The 21,000-nt window shown below is 46.8% G+C and overlaps 1 protein-coding gene across 1 annotated transcript in view; it reads left to right on the top strand.

The window, feature by feature from the left end:
• The window catches only part of lrp1ab (low density lipoprotein receptor-related protein 1Ab), a 90,457-nt gene that overhangs the window by 33,096 nt on the left and 36,361 nt on the right, over window positions 1–21,000 (top strand). Inside the window, exons 7-27 of the mRNA XM_078288221.1 lie at window positions 6,717–6,879; window positions 7,435–7,657; window positions 8,776–8,965; window positions 9,544–9,687; window positions 9,840–10,076; window positions 10,241–10,421; window positions 11,013–11,235; window positions 11,482–11,671; window positions 11,834–11,956; window positions 12,263–12,403; window positions 12,940–13,065; window positions 14,014–14,130; window positions 14,264–14,344; window positions 14,463–14,630; window positions 16,342–16,524; window positions 16,707–16,904; window positions 17,079–17,324; window positions 17,655–17,852; window positions 19,314–19,518; window positions 19,811–19,975; window positions 20,282–20,526. Coding sequence (XP_078144347.1) covers window positions 6,717–6,879; window positions 7,435–7,657; window positions 8,776–8,965; window positions 9,544–9,687; window positions 9,840–10,076; window positions 10,241–10,421; window positions 11,013–11,235; window positions 11,482–11,671; window positions 11,834–11,956; window positions 12,263–12,403; window positions 12,940–13,065; window positions 14,014–14,130; window positions 14,264–14,344; window positions 14,463–14,630; window positions 16,342–16,524; window positions 16,707–16,904; window positions 17,079–17,324; window positions 17,655–17,852; window positions 19,314–19,518; window positions 19,811–19,975; window positions 20,282–20,526 — 3,747 coding nt within the window. The remainder of the gene's footprint in view (window positions 1–6,716; window positions 6,880–7,434; window positions 7,658–8,775; window positions 8,966–9,543; window positions 9,688–9,839; window positions 10,077–10,240; window positions 10,422–11,012; window positions 11,236–11,481; window positions 11,672–11,833; window positions 11,957–12,262; window positions 12,404–12,939; window positions 13,066–14,013; window positions 14,131–14,263; window positions 14,345–14,462; window positions 14,631–16,341; window positions 16,525–16,706; window positions 16,905–17,078; window positions 17,325–17,654; window positions 17,853–19,313; window positions 19,519–19,810; window positions 19,976–20,281; window positions 20,527–21,000) is intronic.

Genomic DNA, 21,000 nt, shown 5'->3' with positions numbered 1-21,000 from the left:
ACAGTTGGCAATAGATTTTCCGAAAAAGGTCCTCTCTGTCTCCATGTATATTCTGGAATGGTGTTGTAAGAGATGGGGTATGTGTGTGTGTGTGTGTGTGTGTGTGTGTGTGTATAGGGCTGTACAGTATGCACCCCAACTGATAAACAATGACAAGTGAAATGTCTGGCCTGTGGACTTAATGTCTTCATAGCCATAGGCACTGCAGTAACTCACAGGCTCTCATCTCTTGGGCAACACATGCACACACACACACACATACACACACACTCCAACAAACATACACAACTCGTGAACACTTCCCTCAGAGGGACTCATATAATGTAGACATGATTTATCACTGATTACGAGCCTGACAAGGTTTGTTTTTGTTTGTCTGGCTGACAGAGCTATTACTCTGTAAAAAAGGGGGAGGGCAGAAATGTATACAAAACATAAAAGCATGTGGGGGTGTGTGGGTGTGTGCGTATGCGTGCACGTGCGCGTGCGAAGCGTTCCCTTGAGAATTAGCCCCAGGCGTGGAAAGGCAGATGCAAAGAAAACAAGTGGTGAAGCTGGATGTGTAGACCCAGAATGTGGGACGCAAAACCTGCGACATGATTACATGCGTCTCGGCTCGCATCCACTTCAAACGAGGCTTGTGTAACGACTGTCACTGCCGACACTTTGGGCAGATCAGAGGCTGGGCGGCTCAGTGAACCCCGGCGTTCGGAAAATGGGGTTTTTCCCAGTCGATTCGCCGCGCTCTCATAAGTGGCTCTTATCCCACCTCGCCCTCATTGTGTTGTTTAAGGCGGCTTGCCGGTGTGTCTTTTTGATTCAGCTCTCTGTTAAGTGGTGTGTGGGGGGGGGTAAATGAGGGAGAGAGGGAAGGGAAAGGGAAGGTGGGGGAGACAGAAAGGGAGAGGGAACAAGACAGAAAGAATGAAGCGAGCGAGAGGAGGGTATGAGAAAATGAGAGGGAGAGAAGTAAGGTAGTGATTTGCTGTACCTTGGAGGTGTGAGTGTGTGTGTTTCTGTGAGTGGTCATGCAGATGGTATTTACATTCCTCTCTTGGGTTATGTCAGCCTGAACAATCCCTACATTCCTCTGTCCGTCTCAGGTCCTGTCCAGTCAGGTCACTTCAGCATGCTCATAGCTGAGGCCCAGACACACACACACACACACACACTGACCCACATACCTTTGTGTAATGTACCCATTACTTAGTGACATATTACCTTTTATGAATCCACTGTGAGATTTTTCACCTCCTCATTTCTGCGAAACTTTAACTGTAAAACATATAAACCTATAACATGTAAACAATGGATATTTGCACTTCTGTACACGGTTTTATGTCTACATGTTCTCCCATCTGTACACCAGATAATATGAATTGCTTCAATCTGTAAATCTGTCAATAAGAGGCTGTGTCTTAATTTATCTGCTGTATTATTATGTTCAGTTTTTGCAATTACTTGTTGTATTATCGTCATTAATCTGTACTTGTCTTATTCTACATCCTCCGCTGCTGCGATGACCCCACTTTTTAAAAAATGATTATTAAAGTTTTATCTAATTTAATATAGGTATTCCAAAGTTCAACTGGAATAAGGCCAAACGATGCCAGGTAATCAGGTGAATGAGTTTCTATTGAATTTATTAGATGGCTTGGCACTGATCACAATGTGCCGGGTGTGGACAGCAGCGAGCGCAGCATCAAAATGAGCTTGGTCTGACACATATCTATAGAACGGTGGTTCTCAGTATGGGGTCCGGGGACCACCAGGGGTCCTTGAGGGGGTTCCAGGGGATCCCAAGCAAATTGATAAATTGTTAAACTTGACCATTATTTTTTATTTTACAAGAAGTTAACACAATTAGAGAATGTAGAAGAATGACTATTTTGATCATAGTTTCACTGTTATCTCTCTACCTACAACACAGATAGTCATGGAATTCTGGACAAAATTATATCTAACAATAAAAATATTCTCAGATTTGGGTTCGAGAGACAAAATCTCATCAAATGGGGGTCCTTGATATGAAAATGGTTGAGAATCACTGGTGTAGATGGTCCTCTGTGCTGTGACATATGGGCCAGTCAGAGCTGTCGGTGGCTTTAGGCTGTCCCAAGTCACCCAGGGGAGCAGGCAGACAGGCAGGAGGCACTCCTCGTACTTCTGGCTGTGACTCAACATCTTTCCATGTTACATCCGTCTTGGTTGTCAGCTGCGATAAGGGAACAAAAGCTCTGCCTTAATTTCGTGGACCTCAGCTGAGTCGGGAAGTCATTCGCTGCATATGTGGTTTCCCATGTGGTCTTGAAAATGTTGCGCTATTAGTTAGGAAGCTCAACCAGTGTGAACTCTGCGTCTGTCTCAATTAACCCATTTGCCATCCCTCTGCTTGAAGGTGTGCACTTTGATAAGCTCCTTCATGACAAAAATTCAAATCTTATAATTGGTGTCAACGTCAGCACTTAGGTCAATCCAAATCAGTGTGTTTCATAGCAGGCAGGGCTCAGGTGCGCTCCTAGAAGTATGGTGGGCAGACCCGGGGATGGCCTTAGGTTGATGTGGATGGGGCTGCGGGGGGCGGGGTGTTTGGGGCAGGGTTCACACACACACAGGGTGATTTATAGCTTCTGGGAGCCTGAGACAGCGGGGCAGATGAGTAGACGAGGGTTCCAGATGTGGCTCGCTCTGTCTGTATGTGTGATTCTCTGGCTGGGAAGATAAAAGGGGGAGCAGAGCGACCCGTCCCGTCCTCTCCACCCTCCGAGCGGAACTCCACAGCAGGGACCAGCACTCCTCCACACGTCCCTCTGTCCGTCTTTTACCCCTCCTCCCCTTTCTCTCTCTTCACTGTCCCATGCCTTTGTTCCTAAGCCATCTTTTCCTTTTCAGAGTAAGTCAATGCATGGGAAGTCTTTGTAAATATACATCAAGATGCAGTGAAAAACCCTAGTTTGCAGCAAAAAAAATCCTTTTTTTTGCTGGGAACTACAGGTTTTTGACTGAATCTTGATGTATATTTACAAAGACTGCACATGCACTGACTTATTCTGACTCAGCTGTCACCTATATTCAAAGAGTGCCTGTCCTTTCTACTTAAGGACCCAATGCAGTGCTCCTTACCTTCTGTTTTTGTCCATCTTTTCCTTTTATTGTGTTTTGTTTTGTCATGGGTGGGATCGTGTTACGGTGCCCGTGTCGTCAGGATTTCCTATCCAGACAGCCAATCACATTTCTGATTCCCGTCCTGCATATGAGGCACTGGCAAGTGGATTGTCTGAAGGGATTGATAACCTTTTAAGTAGGGGTTATATGTTAGGTCCCTATGGAAGGCCATAATTGCTGAGCTCCGAAACTATGCTGTTGAGAGGTCACAGAGGTCTTTGTGCAGATTATTGGGATCTTCTAGGCACTGGGAGGATTATAGCAGGGGCATGATGACGCTTCAGATCTGCTTAGCTCTGAAATATTAGAGCTGACATGCAAATAGAGGAAATAACATTCAAGTGCAGATTCTGTGGTGCTACTCTAGAGTCAAAGAGCTAAATGGGTTGTAGCCCTGTACCTAAATAGCTATGCTCCTTGCACGGGAACAAAGTTTGTTTGTTTGTGTGTGTGTGTGTGTGTGTGTGTGTGTGTGTGTGCATGCGTGCACATGTGTGTTGCCAGTAAGACCCCCTCAGTGTGTGAAATGTTTCCTCAGAGAGAGTAGTGTGTAGTAGGTTGTAGGTGTTAAGGGCAGGAAGTGGCAGGGGTTCTGAGACCAGGAGGGGAAGGGGGGTGGGGGGGTGGGGGTTTGGACGACGAGAAAGGGGTGGGTTCATTCGGTTTTCCCAGCAAACTTTCCACTTACGAGAAACTGAATGAGTGGGAGAGAGAGTCAACAGACACACAGACTGGCTCTCTGCACAGGGGCTCCACTAGTTGTAGGGTTGCACAACCCAATAGTCACTGGGTTGCACAACTGCCCCTCTGCTCTATATCTGAGTCTAATCAATGCCTTGTGCGGCCTCGCTTCCAGCTGGAAGTCTTTAGAGGAGGGCTACGGTTTAGAAGTGATACCAATGGGAGTATCAGTATTCGTAGCTCCATGACCAACTTTCCCCGTCGTCAGACTCTTGGTTCTGATGTTTGTGAAACAGCTTGGACTCTTGGACTTGCTCTCCTGGGCATGTTTTTTATTAGTTCTTGTATTTACAGTTACCTCCCTTTGAATATGAGATGGCCAAAGCCTCTGCTAATTGTCAATGATTGATTTTGCTGCTTGGAGTCGCACCAGAAGTTTTAACGTTGTGAAATAAATTTGGTTTGTTTTATTTCTTTATTTCTCTCTGCCTCTCAATTTCTCTGTCAGCTCTATCAGTGTCTCTCCCCCTCTCTCTTTCCTTCCCTCTCACACACTCCACTAGCCCATCCCCCACAGCTGCCCCCCTCTTTCCTCAGCTCTGCTTGTATTGTAGCAGCAAAGCATCAGTTCCATGTGGGGCAGGCCTTTTGAAGCTCTGTGGATGTTGGTTTTTTTTTGGGGGGGGGATACATTGGGCCCAGATGTCTGCATGCTCTGTTGTGGAACTTGCTCTGGCTCTGTCTCTGAACAGCATGGTTGCCATTGTTGGGGCCTCCAGCCCAGAGGCTTCCTTTATGAATGGTCAGACCCTGCAATCCAGAGCGCCGGGACAAGCTGACTGCAGCAATCACTGGCTCACTTAGGATGGCGGGTGGGGGCCCGAGGGAGCCGAGCAAGTGCGCATCCCAACATCAAAGTTGTCCCGTGGATTAACTGGAGAGGCAATTGTGGTGATATGAGTGGCTTTGATAATGTATGTGTGTTTGTGTGTGTGGTATGTGCGTGTGTATACAGTGTCCCGCTTTGAAAGGAAGCGCGGTGGCAGCTGTTTAAACACAAGGCAGTATGGGAGGCAGTGCGTCTTCAAGCTCCCTCCTTGCCCACAGCTGGGTCTCCCGCACCCACTATCAGATAGACCACAATTGTCATTGCCTGGGTCCAGACCTTTGAATCCGCCCACTCCACCGAGTTGACTGATTCTGGTCTGGAATCGTGACATGAAACAGCGGTTTCTCGGTTGAAAAATGATCGGCCCAATGAGCGCCGGGGGGGACTAACAATTAGCCAATCAGTGCCACGGGCGGGACTAACGCCGTTGTCAAGCTGTTGTCAAGCGTTATCAAGCTGTGCGCCAGAACCAAGGAGGAGTAATAACAACAATGGCGACCGCTATAGACAAGATAGACGCTACTATCGAGGCTGTTCTAAATCGATTAAAAGTACCAATTACTTTGAAATCCGAAATACTTTGTTTTTACTTCGCTCGGTGTTGTCAAAGATGCTCTATACTTTCTGAACCGTCTCTGGTGTTGTCATGGCTACGCATCAGTGTCGACTTAAAATGACGTTAGATTCAGGCGGATACGTTGGTCTCTAGTGATTGGTTAGGGAAAATCAAATCCCTCTCCCCCACGGAAATCGGTTAGAGTGGAGGCAATGTCAGACTGAAGATGGAAATGGAGTGTAACGAGTTGACAATTCTGTCTGATATCAGGCAACAATTGTCGAGGAACACAAGGGCAGTCGGAGTGAATCCTCCACACAGTCTCCAGTGGTAACAGCCTCAGCGTTTCAAACCACTAATGCTCGGGGTATATCCGGAATAAAGGTCCTCATTTTCAAGGGTTCCTCTTTCCATCTCCTTCAAGTTGGCTTAGTAAGCAGCAGAGTTGCAAAATTTCAAGTTCGCTGTCCTTTATGAGTGGTGTCCTCATGAGCGATATTCAGAAAGATTCCTAAAATGCCGAAGCCTCACATATCCTGTTCTTCTGCTGACCAGGCAAACCCTCAGTTTGTGAAAGTCTTAATTGTGAAATGAATATGTATTGTATATCTTTGAACTTCAAATATATTGTGTAAAGTTAAACCCAGAGTCATGCCACATATCCAGAGATTTCATGAAAAGGTTATCTGTATTGAATGTCTCTGAGAATAGCCAATTTGGTGGGTTTATACAATTATTACCTTATTGCTGTTCTTTCTTGAAGGGCAGTGCAATGGTCCATCCCTGATTTATAGAAACTGACATTGTATCATCCTAATCCGTTTTGGGCTATTCCATTCAAAGTCAGCACATCTTTGTCCCTTTTGTACAAAGTCTTGATTTAGTGTGTCCAGTGAGTGAGTGAAGCATACTTTAGTAGTTTTACAATATACCCTCAGACTTGCCCCTGCTGGGTAGTAAAGTGTTAATGTCGGTGTCTCGCTCCCCAGTGGGAGGCCAATACGCTCTGTTCTCGGTCAACTCCGCTGATGGGAGTTCAGCTCCTAGAGTGCAGGCCAGGCCGTTACCTCTCTCTCTCCCTCTATCTGTCACTCTTTCTGTTTCTCTCTCTCCTTCATGCCCTGCTCGTCTTAATCAAAGACTAGTGGGAGGCCGGGAATGGACAGCCTGCTAGACCCGCTAGTGCAGCAACAGGACACAAGCTCAATTAATCCAGTGTTATTTTTTTAGCTCAAGAGAGTGGGGACTGGAGTGGACAGTATTCTTTTTTTTCGGGAAAGAAAATAGATAGAGATATCATAGCATAACATGAGAGAAGTATACTGGTATGGGTACATGATATCTGTACTGTAAGTGTACTGTATCCCCAGAATGCTTACTTAACTCTCCTCTCCTCTCCTCTCCTCTCCTCTCCTCTCCTCTCAGATGTGGAACAGATGGCTATCGACTGGCTGACCGGAAACTTCTACTTTGTGGATGACGTGGACGACCGGGTGTTTGTCTGCAACAAGAATGGCCAAACATGTGTGACCCTGCTGGACCAGGAGCTGTACAACCCTAAAGGCATCGCCCTGGACCCGGCCATGGGGTCAGTGTCCTGCCTTCCACCCTTCATGACCCCACACTGCCCTCAGTACTGTTCTTTGGCAACGTCCTAGAGGAAAATTCCGTCTTATGATCAGACAGTGTGCTGACTAAGCAGCCGGTCAGCGATCGAAGCACTTCCTCCAGATGGAAAGACAGACAGATATTTGCGTGCTATGTATAGCCGTGCAAACGCATGCAGACACGCACATAGACACACGTGCACATACGCACACAAAGTATGATCACTGACTCAGTTTCCTGATACTGACAAAACAAACGGCTTGCATCTTATAATGTTCCTTTTTCCAAAGGATCACTTCTCCATTTTTTGTTTAATGTTCTGGAAATGTGTGTTCATCCATGAGAGGTGACTATAGACTGCTCTTAGTGGAATAAAGTTGAGAAATACTGTAATATTTAAGCTGAATATGAATGTGGATGTACAGTCATCCAGTCCCTTTGGTCCTATCATTTCTTCTTATTAACAGATTGCCTCACTCCGTCTCTCCTGTCCACCTTAACATCCATCTTGTTTTCTCCGCCTCTCTCGCTACAGCAAAGTGTTCTTCACAGACTACGGCTCCACGCCCAGGGTGGAGCGCTGTGACATGGACGGTCAGAACCGCACCAAGCTGGTGGACAGTAAGATCGTGTTCCCCCACGGTATTACCTTGGACCTGGTCAACCGGCTGGTGTACTGGGCCGACGCCTACCTGGACTACATCGAGGTGGTGGACTACGAGGGCAAGAACCGACACACCATCATCCAGGGCCTGCTGGTGAGGATGGAAGGAGGGATGGATGGATGGCTAGATGGATGAACACACAGAACCACCCATACACACATAAACACACACACATACACCTAATGATACATACTCCTGTTTGTTCAGCCTACTTTAAAGATTTGAGCTCTTGAGCCGCTCCCAAACAGCAATAAACCCAGCGTCCCCTTTGACTTCCCAGTCTTCCCTGCCATAACGCAGAACATCTGTTATTCAAATCTGTCTCATCTCTGATTTACTCTCATCATCTTTTGAGACTGTACTGGGTTTTTTTTTTGTTCCAGTTGTCCTCCTGTACATCTAGGCAAAGAGAGTCGGTCCCTCCAGGGGGATAAGTCCTTTTTATTGCCTTGATTGATATTACTTAAAGAGTGTGTGATGTTCCTGGCTAGTGCCTCTCTAAACATATTAGTCTGGCCTTAGCGAAGCTTGGCTCAAGCTTATAGTGGAGTAATGATCTTAATGAAATCAGGACTGCAGTGGTGCGGGGGGTGGGGTGGGTGGGTGGGTGGGGGGGGTTAATATGATCCCAGCCCATACATCTTTCTGACAGTAGAGGAGAGTTCCACAGAACAGACCCTTATAAAACTGAAGCCTCTCTCTGTTTAACAGCAGATGGGAAGTTGAGCCACCATGCCGCCCTGTGCCAAGTTTACACAAACATGCTCTCTCTCTTTCTTTCTCCATTTCTCTCTCTCTCTCTCTCTCTCTCTCTGTCTCTGTCTCTCTCTCTCTCTCTCTCGCTGTCTGTCTCTCTCTCTCTCTCTCTCTCTCTCTCACTGTCTGTCTCTCTCTCTCTCTCTGTCTCTCTCTCTTTCTCCATCTCTCTCTCTCTGTCTGTCTGTTTGTCTCTCTCTCTCTCTCTCTCGCTGTCTGTCTCTCCCTCTCTCTCTTTTATGCTGATTAATGGTTTGGGAGGAAAGGTCCAACGTGCAGATTTTGCCAAGCAGCATGCAAGATAGAAATGTGTACACAAACGATATTATACAAGCCATTAGTCATCGGCTATGAGCTGTTTTATTAATAACGTCAGTTCTCAGAGTATTACTTACTTTGATTAAACTCAACACAACTTTCAAACTTTGCTCCTGTGTTGTTTCTGTGCCCTTCAGATTGAGCATCTATATGGCTTGACTGTATTTGAGAACTACCTGTATGCCACCAACTCCGACGAAGGCAACCTCAACCCCAAGACCAGCGTGATCCGAGTTAACCGCTTCAACAGCTCGGACTTCCAGGTGGTGACGCGGGTGGACCGGGGCGCCGCCCTGCACGTGTACCACCAGCGCCGCCAACCTCCAGGTACACACCCAGGACGGGCACAGCATGGCACCAACCAGCACCGACTGGAAAAAGTCCATTTGATATGGGTTATATCCATACCCGCTGGCTCCAAGCTCAGCAACTCACTCATTTATTCACTCACTTTTAGAGCTGAATCGGAAAAAAAATTTAAAATTGCAATATGAACTTCTGCATTTTCCAAATCGCAGAGGCTGCAATTAATTGCTTAAGAGTACAATATTGGTGAAAACATTTCATCATACTCAAACTCAGTAAATCCTGCACACTGACATCTATTTTTTTTTAACAAAATCACTTTTCTTTAAACAATTTTTAAGTTCTAAAGAATTTATGACAAGAAAAACTTCAAGACAAGAAAAAATCACAATTGCAATAATCTGTCAAATAATTGCAGTTTGATTTTTTGTCAATATCTTTCAGCCCTACTCACTTTGCACCAATTTCACTGGTTCCTCCCTTATGTGCTTCGTCTCATCCATGTCCATTGATACCATTCGGTACAATTCTGATTTATTTGCGGTGTGCCGTTGTGTAACAGTGTCACATTGCTTTTGTGCCCCTCTCTCCTCACCCAGTGCGCAGCCATGCATGCGCCCTGGACCAGTTTGGGAAGGCTGGAGGCTGCTCTGACATCTGTCTGCTGGGTAACAGCCACAAGACTCGTACCTGCCGCTGCCGCTCTGGATTCAGCCTAGGCAGCGACGGCAAATCCTGCAAGAGTGAGTATGATAGATGAGGGCTAGATTAGATATGACAAAGACGAGCCCTTACTCTTATTTCAGCAATGTATTGATGATTGTGATTGTGATGATGGTGACTGTGATGATAAAAAGTGACACTGATGCAATGAGGATTTCTTTTCCCTCGGCAGAACCGGACCATGAGTTGTTCTTGGTGTATGGTAAGGGTCGTCCTGGAATCATCAGGGGCATGGACATGAACGCCAAGGTGCCTGATGAGTACATGATTCCCATTGAGAACCTGATGAACCCCCGAGCTCTGGATTTCCACGCTGCCAGCGAATTCATCTACTTTGCTGATGCTACCAGCTACATCATTGGCCGGCAGAAGATAGACGGCACAGAGAGAGACACTATACTGAAGGAAGGTAAGGATGGAATGATAGGTTTGCATAGGATAGTAGACACAAGGGTTACTCTATAACCACATCCTGGCTATTTCTGTCTGAAAATAATTCAGTAAAGTTATTCATCCATCAAGCCATCCATCCTCCAAAACGTTTTTTAATCTCTCCTCTCTTCCTTGTCCCAGGTATCCACACAGTAGAGGGTATAGCGGTGGACTGGATGGGAGGTAATCTGTACTGGACAGACGATGGGCCTAAGAAGACTATCAGTGTGGCCAGGCTGGAGAAGGCCTCTCAGACCCGCAAGACGCTCATCGAGGGCAAGATGACTCACCCCCGTGCCATAGTGGTGGACCCCCAGCATGGGTGAGACACTGGGGGGGACAGGCAGTGCACCAAACCCATCTCATCTCATCTCATCTCATCGTCGGTCATTTGAGAAATGACCAGCATTAGTGGTGTATTTTTCCCAGTCATTCATTCAGTCCTTTAGACAAGTCATTTGGACTACTATATTACAGCCTGGAGATGAACCATTAACACTAATAGCTACTATAGATCATGATAGGCTTTTGCTTTTAGAAGATTTTGTGCAAATATTGATATTGTAATCTGTAATATTCTCTTAGAAAGTTATTGGTTATTTAGTATTAATATTGATAATGTTTGGGTGCTGCAGAGTGCAGCCTGTATGATGGGAGAAGAGGGGTCTGAGAGTTTGTGTTCAAATGTCACTTTTACTTGTATACTTGCACTGTAGGTTTTTGTTATACTCAGTTATGTTGGTGTTGATTGTGTATGTCTTTGTGTGTATATCTATGGGAGTTTTCAAAGCATTTTTGGGTATTCCTTCCTCTAATTTGTTGTGAGACGTTCTATCAAAGAACATCAGAAGTCAAAGCCACTTCTTCTCATAAGCCTTTTGAATGTGATGACATCTCCGTCCCTCTCTTCCAGATGGATGTACTGGACAGACTGGGAAGAGGACCCCACAGAGAGCAATAGAGGGAAGATCAAGAAAGCTTGGATGGACGGTTCCCACCACCAAGTGTTCCTGACCAGCAAGACGGTGCTGTGGCCTAACGGCTTGAGTCTGGACATTCCCCAGGGAATCCTCTACTGGGTGGATGCTTACTACGACCGTATAGAGATGGTTTACCTCAACACCACTGCGCGTAAGGTTGGTAGTGCGGGGGAATATATTTAGGGGGTAGTATACACACAGTTGGTGAAGGATAAACCACTCCAAATTATTCTGATTAAAAAAATAAATAAAAGCTCAATCCCAACGTTTGGGCTATAACTTTAGATTTTCATAGTTTCTTGCAATTTAAGTATCTTTGGTTTACTGGGACACAGGTGACACTGAGGTAATGTTTTGAGACCTGACCCCTCTCACTGAGTGTGCTGTTTCCTGATTGGCCAGGTGGTGTATGAGGGACAGGAACTTAACCACGCCTTCGGCTTGTGCCATTACAAACAATTTCTGTTCTGGAATGAGTACCGCGGCGGCAGCATCTACAAACTGGACCAGGCCACCAAGACGGTCACCTTGCTCCGCAACGAGAGGCCGCCCATCTTTGAGATCAGGGTGTATGATGCGCACCAGCAGCAAGGTATGTCTTCTTACTCCTCATTCATTCTCACCTCACGACAAGTATCAGTATAATAAGTATATTAATAAGTATAATATAATAATAATATCCTGTCTCTTGCCCCTCCAAGTGTTTGATCAACTGTTGAACTACCTGCCTTCTCGGTTTGTCTTTGTTTTCTAGGTTCCAATGCGTGCCGAGTCAACAACGGTGGCTGCAGCAGTCTGTGCCTCGCTATCCCCGACGGCAGGTCCTGTGGCTGCGCTGACGACCAAATCCTGGACGTCGATAATGTCACCTGCAAAGGTACTTAGCAGCGTCACCGGTAGAAGGGTTCACCAAAGATCGATCTGGGAAGTTATGGAAAAATCATTACTCAGCAGGAGCTGAGACTGTTAAAGAATACTGGACTGCACTTTCCATTTGAATTCTACACTCACCACACTTTGCCAAATCTGGGGAAAAGTTTCAAAGAACCTCCACCAATATTGTCGTAACTACAAAAGAGACCAAAGCTGACCTACGCACCACAAAGCTTTGTTGTGTTTTGCCGTTCAGCCCCTGTCTCAATAACCCCTCTGTTTCTCCTCCTGCCCCGGCTCTCCTCTCCAGCCAACCCCTCCTACGTGCCCCCGCCTCAGTGCCAGCCTGGGGAGTTTGCCTGTAAGAACAACCGCTGCATCCAAGAGCGCTGGAAGTGCGACGGGGACAACGACTGTCTGGACAACAGCGACGAGGCGCCCGAGCTCTGCCGTGAGTGTGCCACGTCATCGCCATAGTTACGCAGCAACACATAGATAAACAAATTCTGTTTAAGAGCGCAAGCTAACGAGAGCCGACAGAGCGCTAACTGTAGTTTCCAAGATTGTCTCTTTCCATGCGGCGTAATGTGGCCATAATTTCACTGGCCAGCTTTCTCTTCATCAGGAGATAGTGAGCACCAGGGACTCGTTTTTGTCTTGAATGTTCTTCCTTTTTTATACTTGATTTGATGTGACATTTTTAGAGGATGCCAGAGTCATTTGGCCGGCTAAATGGTACAATATCAAATGCAGAAGAGCATTAGAAAACCAATTATTGTAGTGTTTTGTTAGCTCAGCGGGCTAAGACACATGCCATGTACTCACAACATGGTATGTTCCAGTTCGGCCCACAAGTTTTGTCGCATGTTATCCTCTATCTGCCGCAGCATTCCTCTCTCACTGTATTTTATAATACTTAGAAAACCAGAAATGACACGGGTCTTGGAAAAAGAGGTGATGGTGTTTGCTTGGTGTTTCTCTCCCCAGACCAGCACACCTGCCCTACTGACCGATTCAAATGCCAGAACAACCGCTGCATCCCCCTGCGCTGGTTGTGTGACGGGGACAATGACTGTGGCAATGATGAGGATGAATCCAACACCACCTGCTCTGGTATGAACAAAGTTTTTTGTAGCTTAGGGCCTAGAGAGTGAGCATTTCAGTTTTCGCCACTGTTTGTTTGTTTGTCTGTCTGTCTGTCTGGCAGCAGGATATCTCAAAAACCAATAAACACACTTCTTTGAAATTTTGTGGACAGATAGGCCTTGGGCCAAGGAACAATTGATTTGATTTTGGTCGTGATCCAGATCTGGCATTTCCACTGTTAGATGATAAACATTTTTTAGTCATAACTATGAAACTAGCAGAGATGGAGACTTGATTCCAAATCCTAAGGGTAAGTTTGCAGGGTCAACAAATCGATTTAACATAAAATTTAAGTAATAGGAATGATGTCATTGGGTGTAACAGCAAGTTGGAGAATTGTTCAGTGTTCAGTGCCTTCTAGTTACTGATAATATGACTTGAGAGAGAGCATGCAGGTTGAGAGAGGAGAGGACCTAGAACTGAACACTGAGGAACGCCACACTAATAAACCTGTGAACAGGTGGACAAGTTGGGATCTGTTAGTTATGAGCGAAACCGTCTCAAATCAGTACTGTGGATGTCAGTCAACAGTCCAGGAGGATGCATTGATCAACAGTATCAAAGGCTGCAGTTGAATCAGTGAGACTGGGTTGAAACAGAGCACTGGTCCTTGGATAATAGCATTTGTTACTTTTGTTAAAGCTGCTGTACTGAGGCCTGAAGCCAAATTGAAGGAGGCTATAGATAATGTTTGAATTAATAGAGATAAAGTGAGTGCACTGCTTTGTGAGCTACAGCTATTTTTTTTAGCATTAGAGGAAGGAAGATTGTAAATTGATCTGTAATTTTTCAGACCTTTAAGGACGAGGCTGGGCTTCTTTAATAGTGGTGTATGTACTGCTAGTTTGAATGAGTCAGGAATAAGGCAGGACGTTTTACAACACTAAACCTTCTTAGTCCTGCTCCCCCCATCAGCCCGCACATGCCCGCCCAACCAGTTCCACTGTGCCAGTGGCCGCTGCATCCCCATCTCCTGGACCTGTGACCTGGATGATGACTGCGGTGACCGCTCCGATGAACCAGACTCCTGTGGTGGGTCTTTACTTCACTTCACTGTACCGTTCCATCGTTGCTTTTGTTTGAATGGCGCATGGTTTGGTTTGAAATGACAAATCTAGGTGTGCTCATGTTATTTTTAAGCCTCCTCTCTTGCCTCCTTCCCCAGCCTACCCAACCTGCTTCCCTCTGACCCAGTTCACCTGCGCCAATGGCCGCTGCATCAATGTCAACTGGCGCTGTGACAACGGTGAGTGTCGCCGTCTGAGGCTTCCTTCTCCTTCCATGAAGCTGTTTGAATGCGAAGTAAAACAGCAAAATCACCTGTGTGTGTGTGTGTGTGTGTGTGTGTGTCTACTCATGTTCAGACAATGACTGTGGGGATAACAGTGACGAGGCAGGCTGCAGCCATTCCTGCTCCAGTGTCCAGTTCAAGTGTAACAGTGGACGCTGCATCCCAGAATACTGGACCTGTGACGGCGACAATGACTGTGGAGACTACAGCGATGAGACCCACGCCAACTGCACCAACCAGGGTGAGGAACAATACTGTGCCAACCAGCCTGAAATGGCACTCTCATAGGCTTTATATTGCTAAGGCGTTGTTTCCCCTCCCCCAATGCTTGTGTAGACAAAGATTGTGTTTGTGCCGTGTCTTAAATTACAGCTCTATAAAAGGAAGACAGTTGACACTAGACAGTATATTTGCCGTTGCTTTTTATTTTTGCCAGTTGTACCTGAGTCTAGCTGTCATCACATTATGTGTGTATTGTATTTCACTATGTTTATATGTTGCTGTTTGGAGTTGTCGAGAGGTTGTCACAACGCAGACTGGGACTGCTTCCTCCCAGCCCTGTTTTCTTCTGCTCTGCATGCCTCTGCCTGCCCTCTAACTTCCAGTTATCATTTAAAACACATCCTCTGTGTTGCTGTGCTACAGGACATGTTTATGCTTTGTGGTTAGATGAGATTTGAGCCTGTTTTAAACACAGCCACACACACAACAATGAATTTCTTCCTTAGGCTTGTGCAAATGGGACAGATGTTTTGACACTGCTGCAGTGATATGAATGTTCATGTTGAGAGGTAAAAATAGCTGCTGGCCTATGATGGGCTGCTGTGGGAGGTTCACAGTTGTGTTGGTTAACCGTGACTGAGACACAGTTTCGTCACAGCTGTGCTGGAGGTCAGGTCAGGATCCTCTTCGGCCGCTCTTTCCTGTCTCCCACATGTCACTCTTTCTTCTGCTTTTTTTTGGGCCATTTCTGCTTCATTAGCTACAGTAGAGAGAGGGACATGAAAGAGAAGAGGGGATGGCATGCAGCAAAGGGCACAGGCCGGATTCGGACCCATGTCACTGCAGATTAAGGACTTAGCCTTAATGGTACGCGTTCCACCGGTTGAGCCACCGGGGCGCCCCACTCTTTCTTCTGCTTTTGATTAGGTCTCAAAGAGGTTTGCATTGCTTTGCAGTTGGCCTGTTTGCCCTGAAATGGGAGAAGTGTGTATAAAAATGTAGAAACATATCAACTCGTGTATACTGTGTGTGTTCTGATGGTGTACGTACTGCTTGGTCCAGGCAGATTCTCAGCCCATGCCTGGCGAGTCCCAGCACGCAACTCTGGACCCAGCATGACCTGTTGGTCTAATGAGCGATCTGTGCTGTGTGTGTGTGTGTGTGTGTGTGTGTTTGTGGGCACACTGGGCTTCCGTCTGGAAGTCATTAGCTGTGGAAAAAAAGCAATACTATTGCCTTCCCCTCCCACATTGTATTGTAAATGTCCCAGGCCCATTTCCTGCTTCAGCCATGCCAAGTGCTGACTTTGCCATGAAGGGATGACAGGTCGTTATACCACGTCCTCAGCGGTGCCTTTAATCTGCCTGTGACATTAGTCAATGAGCTGTGTGGACATCAGAACTGGCTGCTTGTCATTGTTGTTTGACTTGGCCCCGTGTCAGGTAGTTAACTCAGTGTCCCAGCGTACCTACACACCAATTAATGACTACAATGATGCCTATTCTTTCTCCTCTCAGTGGCCCTCCTCTTAGTTTTTGGCTAACTGTGTGTGGTCCGTCTCATTCCTGTTTGCTAGTTGTGATTCTCTTCCTGTGCAACCAACCAGTCTGTTATTTGTTAGTTGCTGACGGTGCCTTGTGTTTTGTTGCTCCACCGACGCTGGCTAAGCTGCGTTCTCCATCTCTGCTGTTGGCTAACTATCATACTCTCGCTTCCCGTTTTCTCTCCAGCCACTCGTCCTCCAGGCGGATGTCATGTAGATGAGTTCCAGTGTCGGATGGACGGCCTGTGCATTCCCATGCGCTGGCGCTGTGACGGGGACACCGACTGCATGGACCTGAGCGATGAGAACAACTGCGAGGGCGTCACCCACATGTGTGACCCGGCGGTCAAGTTCAGCTGCAGGGACTCTGGTGAGGATGTTTCATCAGGTCAATTTACCAGGGGTCAAGAGTGATGAGCTTTGTTGACAGTGGATGGAAATGGTGTTATGTTGGGACAAATAAATTAAAGAGATAAATGGTTTAAAAATGGATTGTCTATATGACTTTATTGAGATGTAATGCTTAAGGCCTGTCTCCTCTGGCCCCCTCAGCCCGCTGCATCAGCAAGGCCTGGGTGTGTGACGGCGACAGCGACTGCGAGGACAACTCAGATGAGGACAACTGCGAGGCGTTGGTGTGTAAGTTGTCTCACCACGTGTGCGCTACCAACGACTCCATCTGTCTGCCCGCTGAGAAGCTGTGTGACGGCACCGACGATTGTCCCGACGGCTCTGACGAGAAACTTTGCGGTAAAGCACTCTCACACAAACTCACACGCCTGTCACTCTCAATCTCATTTCCTTCACCTGACTCAAAGCGCGACACATGAGGATGTCAGTCCTCCTGGTTCTTTCATCATGTACCTTCTATAGTGATATTCAAAACATAACTAGCTGTATCTCCCCTCTGTTTCTTCTCCGCAGACCTGTGCTCGCTGGACAACGGCGGCTGTAGCCACAACTGCAGCATCATTCCCGGAGAAGGCTTCATGTGTTCTTGCCCCCTGGGCATGGAGCTGGGAGCCGACAACAAGACCTGCCAGATCCAGAGCTTCTGCGCCAAACACCTCAAGTGTAGCCAGAAGTGTGAGCAGGAGAAATCCAGCGTCAAGTGCTCCTGCTACGAAGGATGGGAGCTGGAGGCGGACATGGAGAGCTGCAAGAGCGCTGGTGAGGAAAAGGATGGGAGCGGGGTTGAGGTTTGGATTTGGTAAAGAGACCTTTTGGATGTCAGATGGGTTTTTTCCTTGTACTACAGAAGTAGTAATATATAACATATATATATACTAACATATATATATTTTTAACAAAAAGTGGGCAGTACATGTCTCCCCTCAGTATTTCTTTTCAATTAGATAGTAGGAAAGGGACAGAGAGGGGGAGACAGCGCTGAGAAGGTTCTGGCAGGATTTGATCCCAGACCAGCAGGGGTTCGTGTGGATCCAGTGGTGAGAGATTTAACCACTTAACCACCTCTGGGTACAAATTCTTTGCCCTCAGATCCCTTCAAGCCCTTCATCATCTTCTCTAACCGCCATGAGATCAGGAGGATTGAGCTCCACAAGGGGGAGTTCAGTGTGTTGGTACCGGGCCTGAGGAACACCATCGCCCTGGACTTCCACCTCAACCAGAGCACCCTGTACTGGACTGACGTGGTGGAGGACAAGATCTACCGTGGGAAACTGTCTGAAAATGGAGGTGAGACAGCTAGCTACTGTAGCTTCCTCTAACTACAGGTTATGCAGGATACATGGGGGTGGTAGACTACAGGGCCACTTAAGCCTCTCTCATTTCATATAATAATAGGATGAATTTTCAATATAATCTTTTTATAAGTAAAATTAAAGCAGTAAAGTGGATTGTTCCCTCTGAGAGAAAAAGGATAATGGTTGTGTTTTTGACTATGCATGCCCCAGAAAATATGCTCCAGCTAAGCAAATTTTTTAAAAAGCATTTGTGGTCAGCAGCGGTTTGTTTGTGACCCTGACTAAATCTCCCAGGTCATGTCTGGCCTTTCTTGCCTCAAAACCCCAGGTCTCCTTGCCAATCAAGGTTGTGTTCCCAGCACAGCACTTAGGGGGCACACGGAAGGCTTTGTCTCTTCCCATTTGTCTCAGCACTCGCTGTGCGTGACTGCAGCCAGAACAGAGATGTAGCGTAGGAGGCACAACACTGCAGTTCCAGTTCCCAGCCCTCCAACTCCACCATAAAAACAGGGCTCCTCAGCAGAGACTTTGTGCCCAACTCATAGATCAGCTCCTGCTGCTTCTTATTGAAGACATTTCAGCATCTTCGGAGCTGTGGGCATAAACTGAGCGCTGAGGACTGCCAACAGCTTAACAAAGACTGCCTCCACAGCCCCCCCAATAAAGGCAGCCCCGACTACAGCATTCCAATAAGCAAACTGTGAAAAGTGCCTATCCCTCTCCCTCTAATTACTGCTGGAAGGCCTTGTGAAGAACTTGTCTGATCCTCCTCAGCCAGAGATGATCACACACTTGGGTTTGCACTTAGTTTGCATGGGAGCCAGTTGTTTCTGGGAAATAAGAGAGAGAGAGAGAGAAAAGGGGAGAGAGAGATATGGTGTTACAGAGGCTTGTTTTCTTAGAAGTGAGGCAGTGGGGTTGGGAAGATAGTGTTGGTAGAAACCACACTGACATGCACAGCGGTGCGTGCCATGCTCTGACGGATTCCATAAGAGTAAAGAATTCTAAACAATTCAGTGTTTGTCAGGGGTTTGTTGCAGCGAAACATGTGTGCTGGCTGGAGATTTGTTCACGCTGGTCAAAGTGACATGAGGCGAGGCATTCCGCAAGCTGCATTACACCAGCTATTGTTTTTTTGTCACTTATTTTTTATTGGGGAATTTGAATTTTTCTATTTGTTAGTGGTGTTTTGCTTCAAAACACCACTAACAAATAGAAAAATTGGAATTGGAATTGGAATTTTTCTATTTGTTAGTGGTGTTTTTAAGCAAAACACCACTAACAAGGGGACTTCAGTGCTGTCGGAATGCTACATAATAGCATCTCATAATAATGTCCCTTTTTTAAAACTACTGAAGCTATTCAACTGTCAGATGTGTAAATAAACAATCACTCAAATACTGAGCACACAATCCTAGTTTAAAGTCGCCCCTCTTCCCCGCCCCGCCCTCAGCCCTGACCAGTTTTGAGGTGGTGATCCAGTATGGGCTGGCGACCCCCGAGGGCCTGGCTGTGGACTGGATAGCAGGGAACATCTACTGGGTGGAGAGCAATCTGGACCAGATCGAGGTGGCCAAGCTGGATGGGACCATGAGAACCACCCTGCTGGCTGGGGAGGTGGAGCACCCCCGAGCCATCGCCCTGGACCCCCGTGATGGGTAAGAAACACAGAAGTAGAAAATCTAGAACTGTGTTCACACTTTTAGAAAATTAGAAAGTCAATCTTATAACTAGGGCTCGGACGATATATATTGAAATTCAATAGTACCCCCAGTAACCCCATATTGTGTATCAAATTGTATTGTGAGATTAGCATATCATCCCATCCTTACTTATAACTTATTCCTTTGTCTACTGGCTATGATGTTCTTGATTAGAAAGTATTCCATCAATTGACTACTGTACACATCCGTTAAACCCCTATTCACATCCTTTGTTTTCCGTCTGCAGTATTCTCTTCTGGACCGATTGGGACGCCAGTCTGCCCAGGATTGAGGCGGCATCTATGAGCGGGGAAGGCAGGCGCACCATCCATAGGGAGACGGGCAGCGGCGGCTGGCCCAACGGACTCACTGTAGACTACATGGAGAGACGCATTGTCTGGATCGATGCCAGGTAGCGTTTGCCACTAGTCACTGAAACAATACACAGAGTGCTCTCATCGCACTGCAACCACCCACTCGCTCACTCATTACCTCACCCACTCGCTCACTCTCCATCTCTCTTTCCCTTTCTTTGCTTACCATTATACATTGTTCATTCTATGTATCTTTTCAAGAAACACAGCAGATGTGAACTGCTTACGTAAAATTACATACATAGTACCTGCTCACACACACCAACATGATCTGACACACAGATACCTAAGCCTATGTACACATTGCTGCTGCTATACTTATCTCTACCCTACTGCTTCTCCAGGTCGGATGCTATCTACTCTGCTCTATACGACGGTACTGGGCTGATTGAAGTTTTGCGGGGTCATGAGTACCTGTCTCACCCCTTTGCTGTCACCATGTACGGCGGGGAGGTCTACTGGACCGACTGGAGAACCAACACCCTGGCCAAAGCCAACAAATGGACAGGGAACAACGTCACCGTAGTCCAGCGCACCAACACACAGCCGTTTGACCTGCAGGTTTACCACCCGTCCAGACAACCGCAGGGTAGGTCACACACATATACAGACGCGTAAATGCTAGCACCCAAGCACCCATATCTCACATTTACCTCTGGCTGTCAGCATGGCTGGCTGATTCGGGCATAGCGCTTTAACTCAAAGGGCAGCGGTGAAGAGCTCACAGTTCACTGCTGACCGCGTAGATTCACGACTCCAATTCCACAAAGACAGCTGACCTTTTAGCGCTGGGAGACGTGTTGTCTCTTCACACTGGCAGCAATTTGGACACCTCCTGCTGCCTTGTTGATCAAAAGGCCACCTCACTGTTCGGCGTCTCCCAGTAGTTTGGTACGAATAAAACCCTCCTCCTGTGGCTTAAATGTCATGTGTTGATCTCACAGACACGCATATGATTGACAAGATGGCGATAAGGTTGTCACAACTGTTTTGCAGTATGCTGTCACATTGTACTGTCACCTTGATGTTTGGTAGCCAATGGCTATGGGGTCCCAAGGGTGTG

This window comes from Centroberyx gerrardi, chromosome 14 (genome assembly GCF_048128805.1).
Source record: "Centroberyx gerrardi isolate f3 chromosome 14, fCenGer3.hap1.cur.20231027, whole genome shotgun sequence".
NCBI lineage: Eukaryota > Metazoa > Chordata > Actinopteri > Beryciformes > Berycidae > Centroberyx > Centroberyx gerrardi.
Note: the sequence above shows the minus strand (reverse complement) of the source record. Positions and strands in the feature narration are given on the sequence as shown.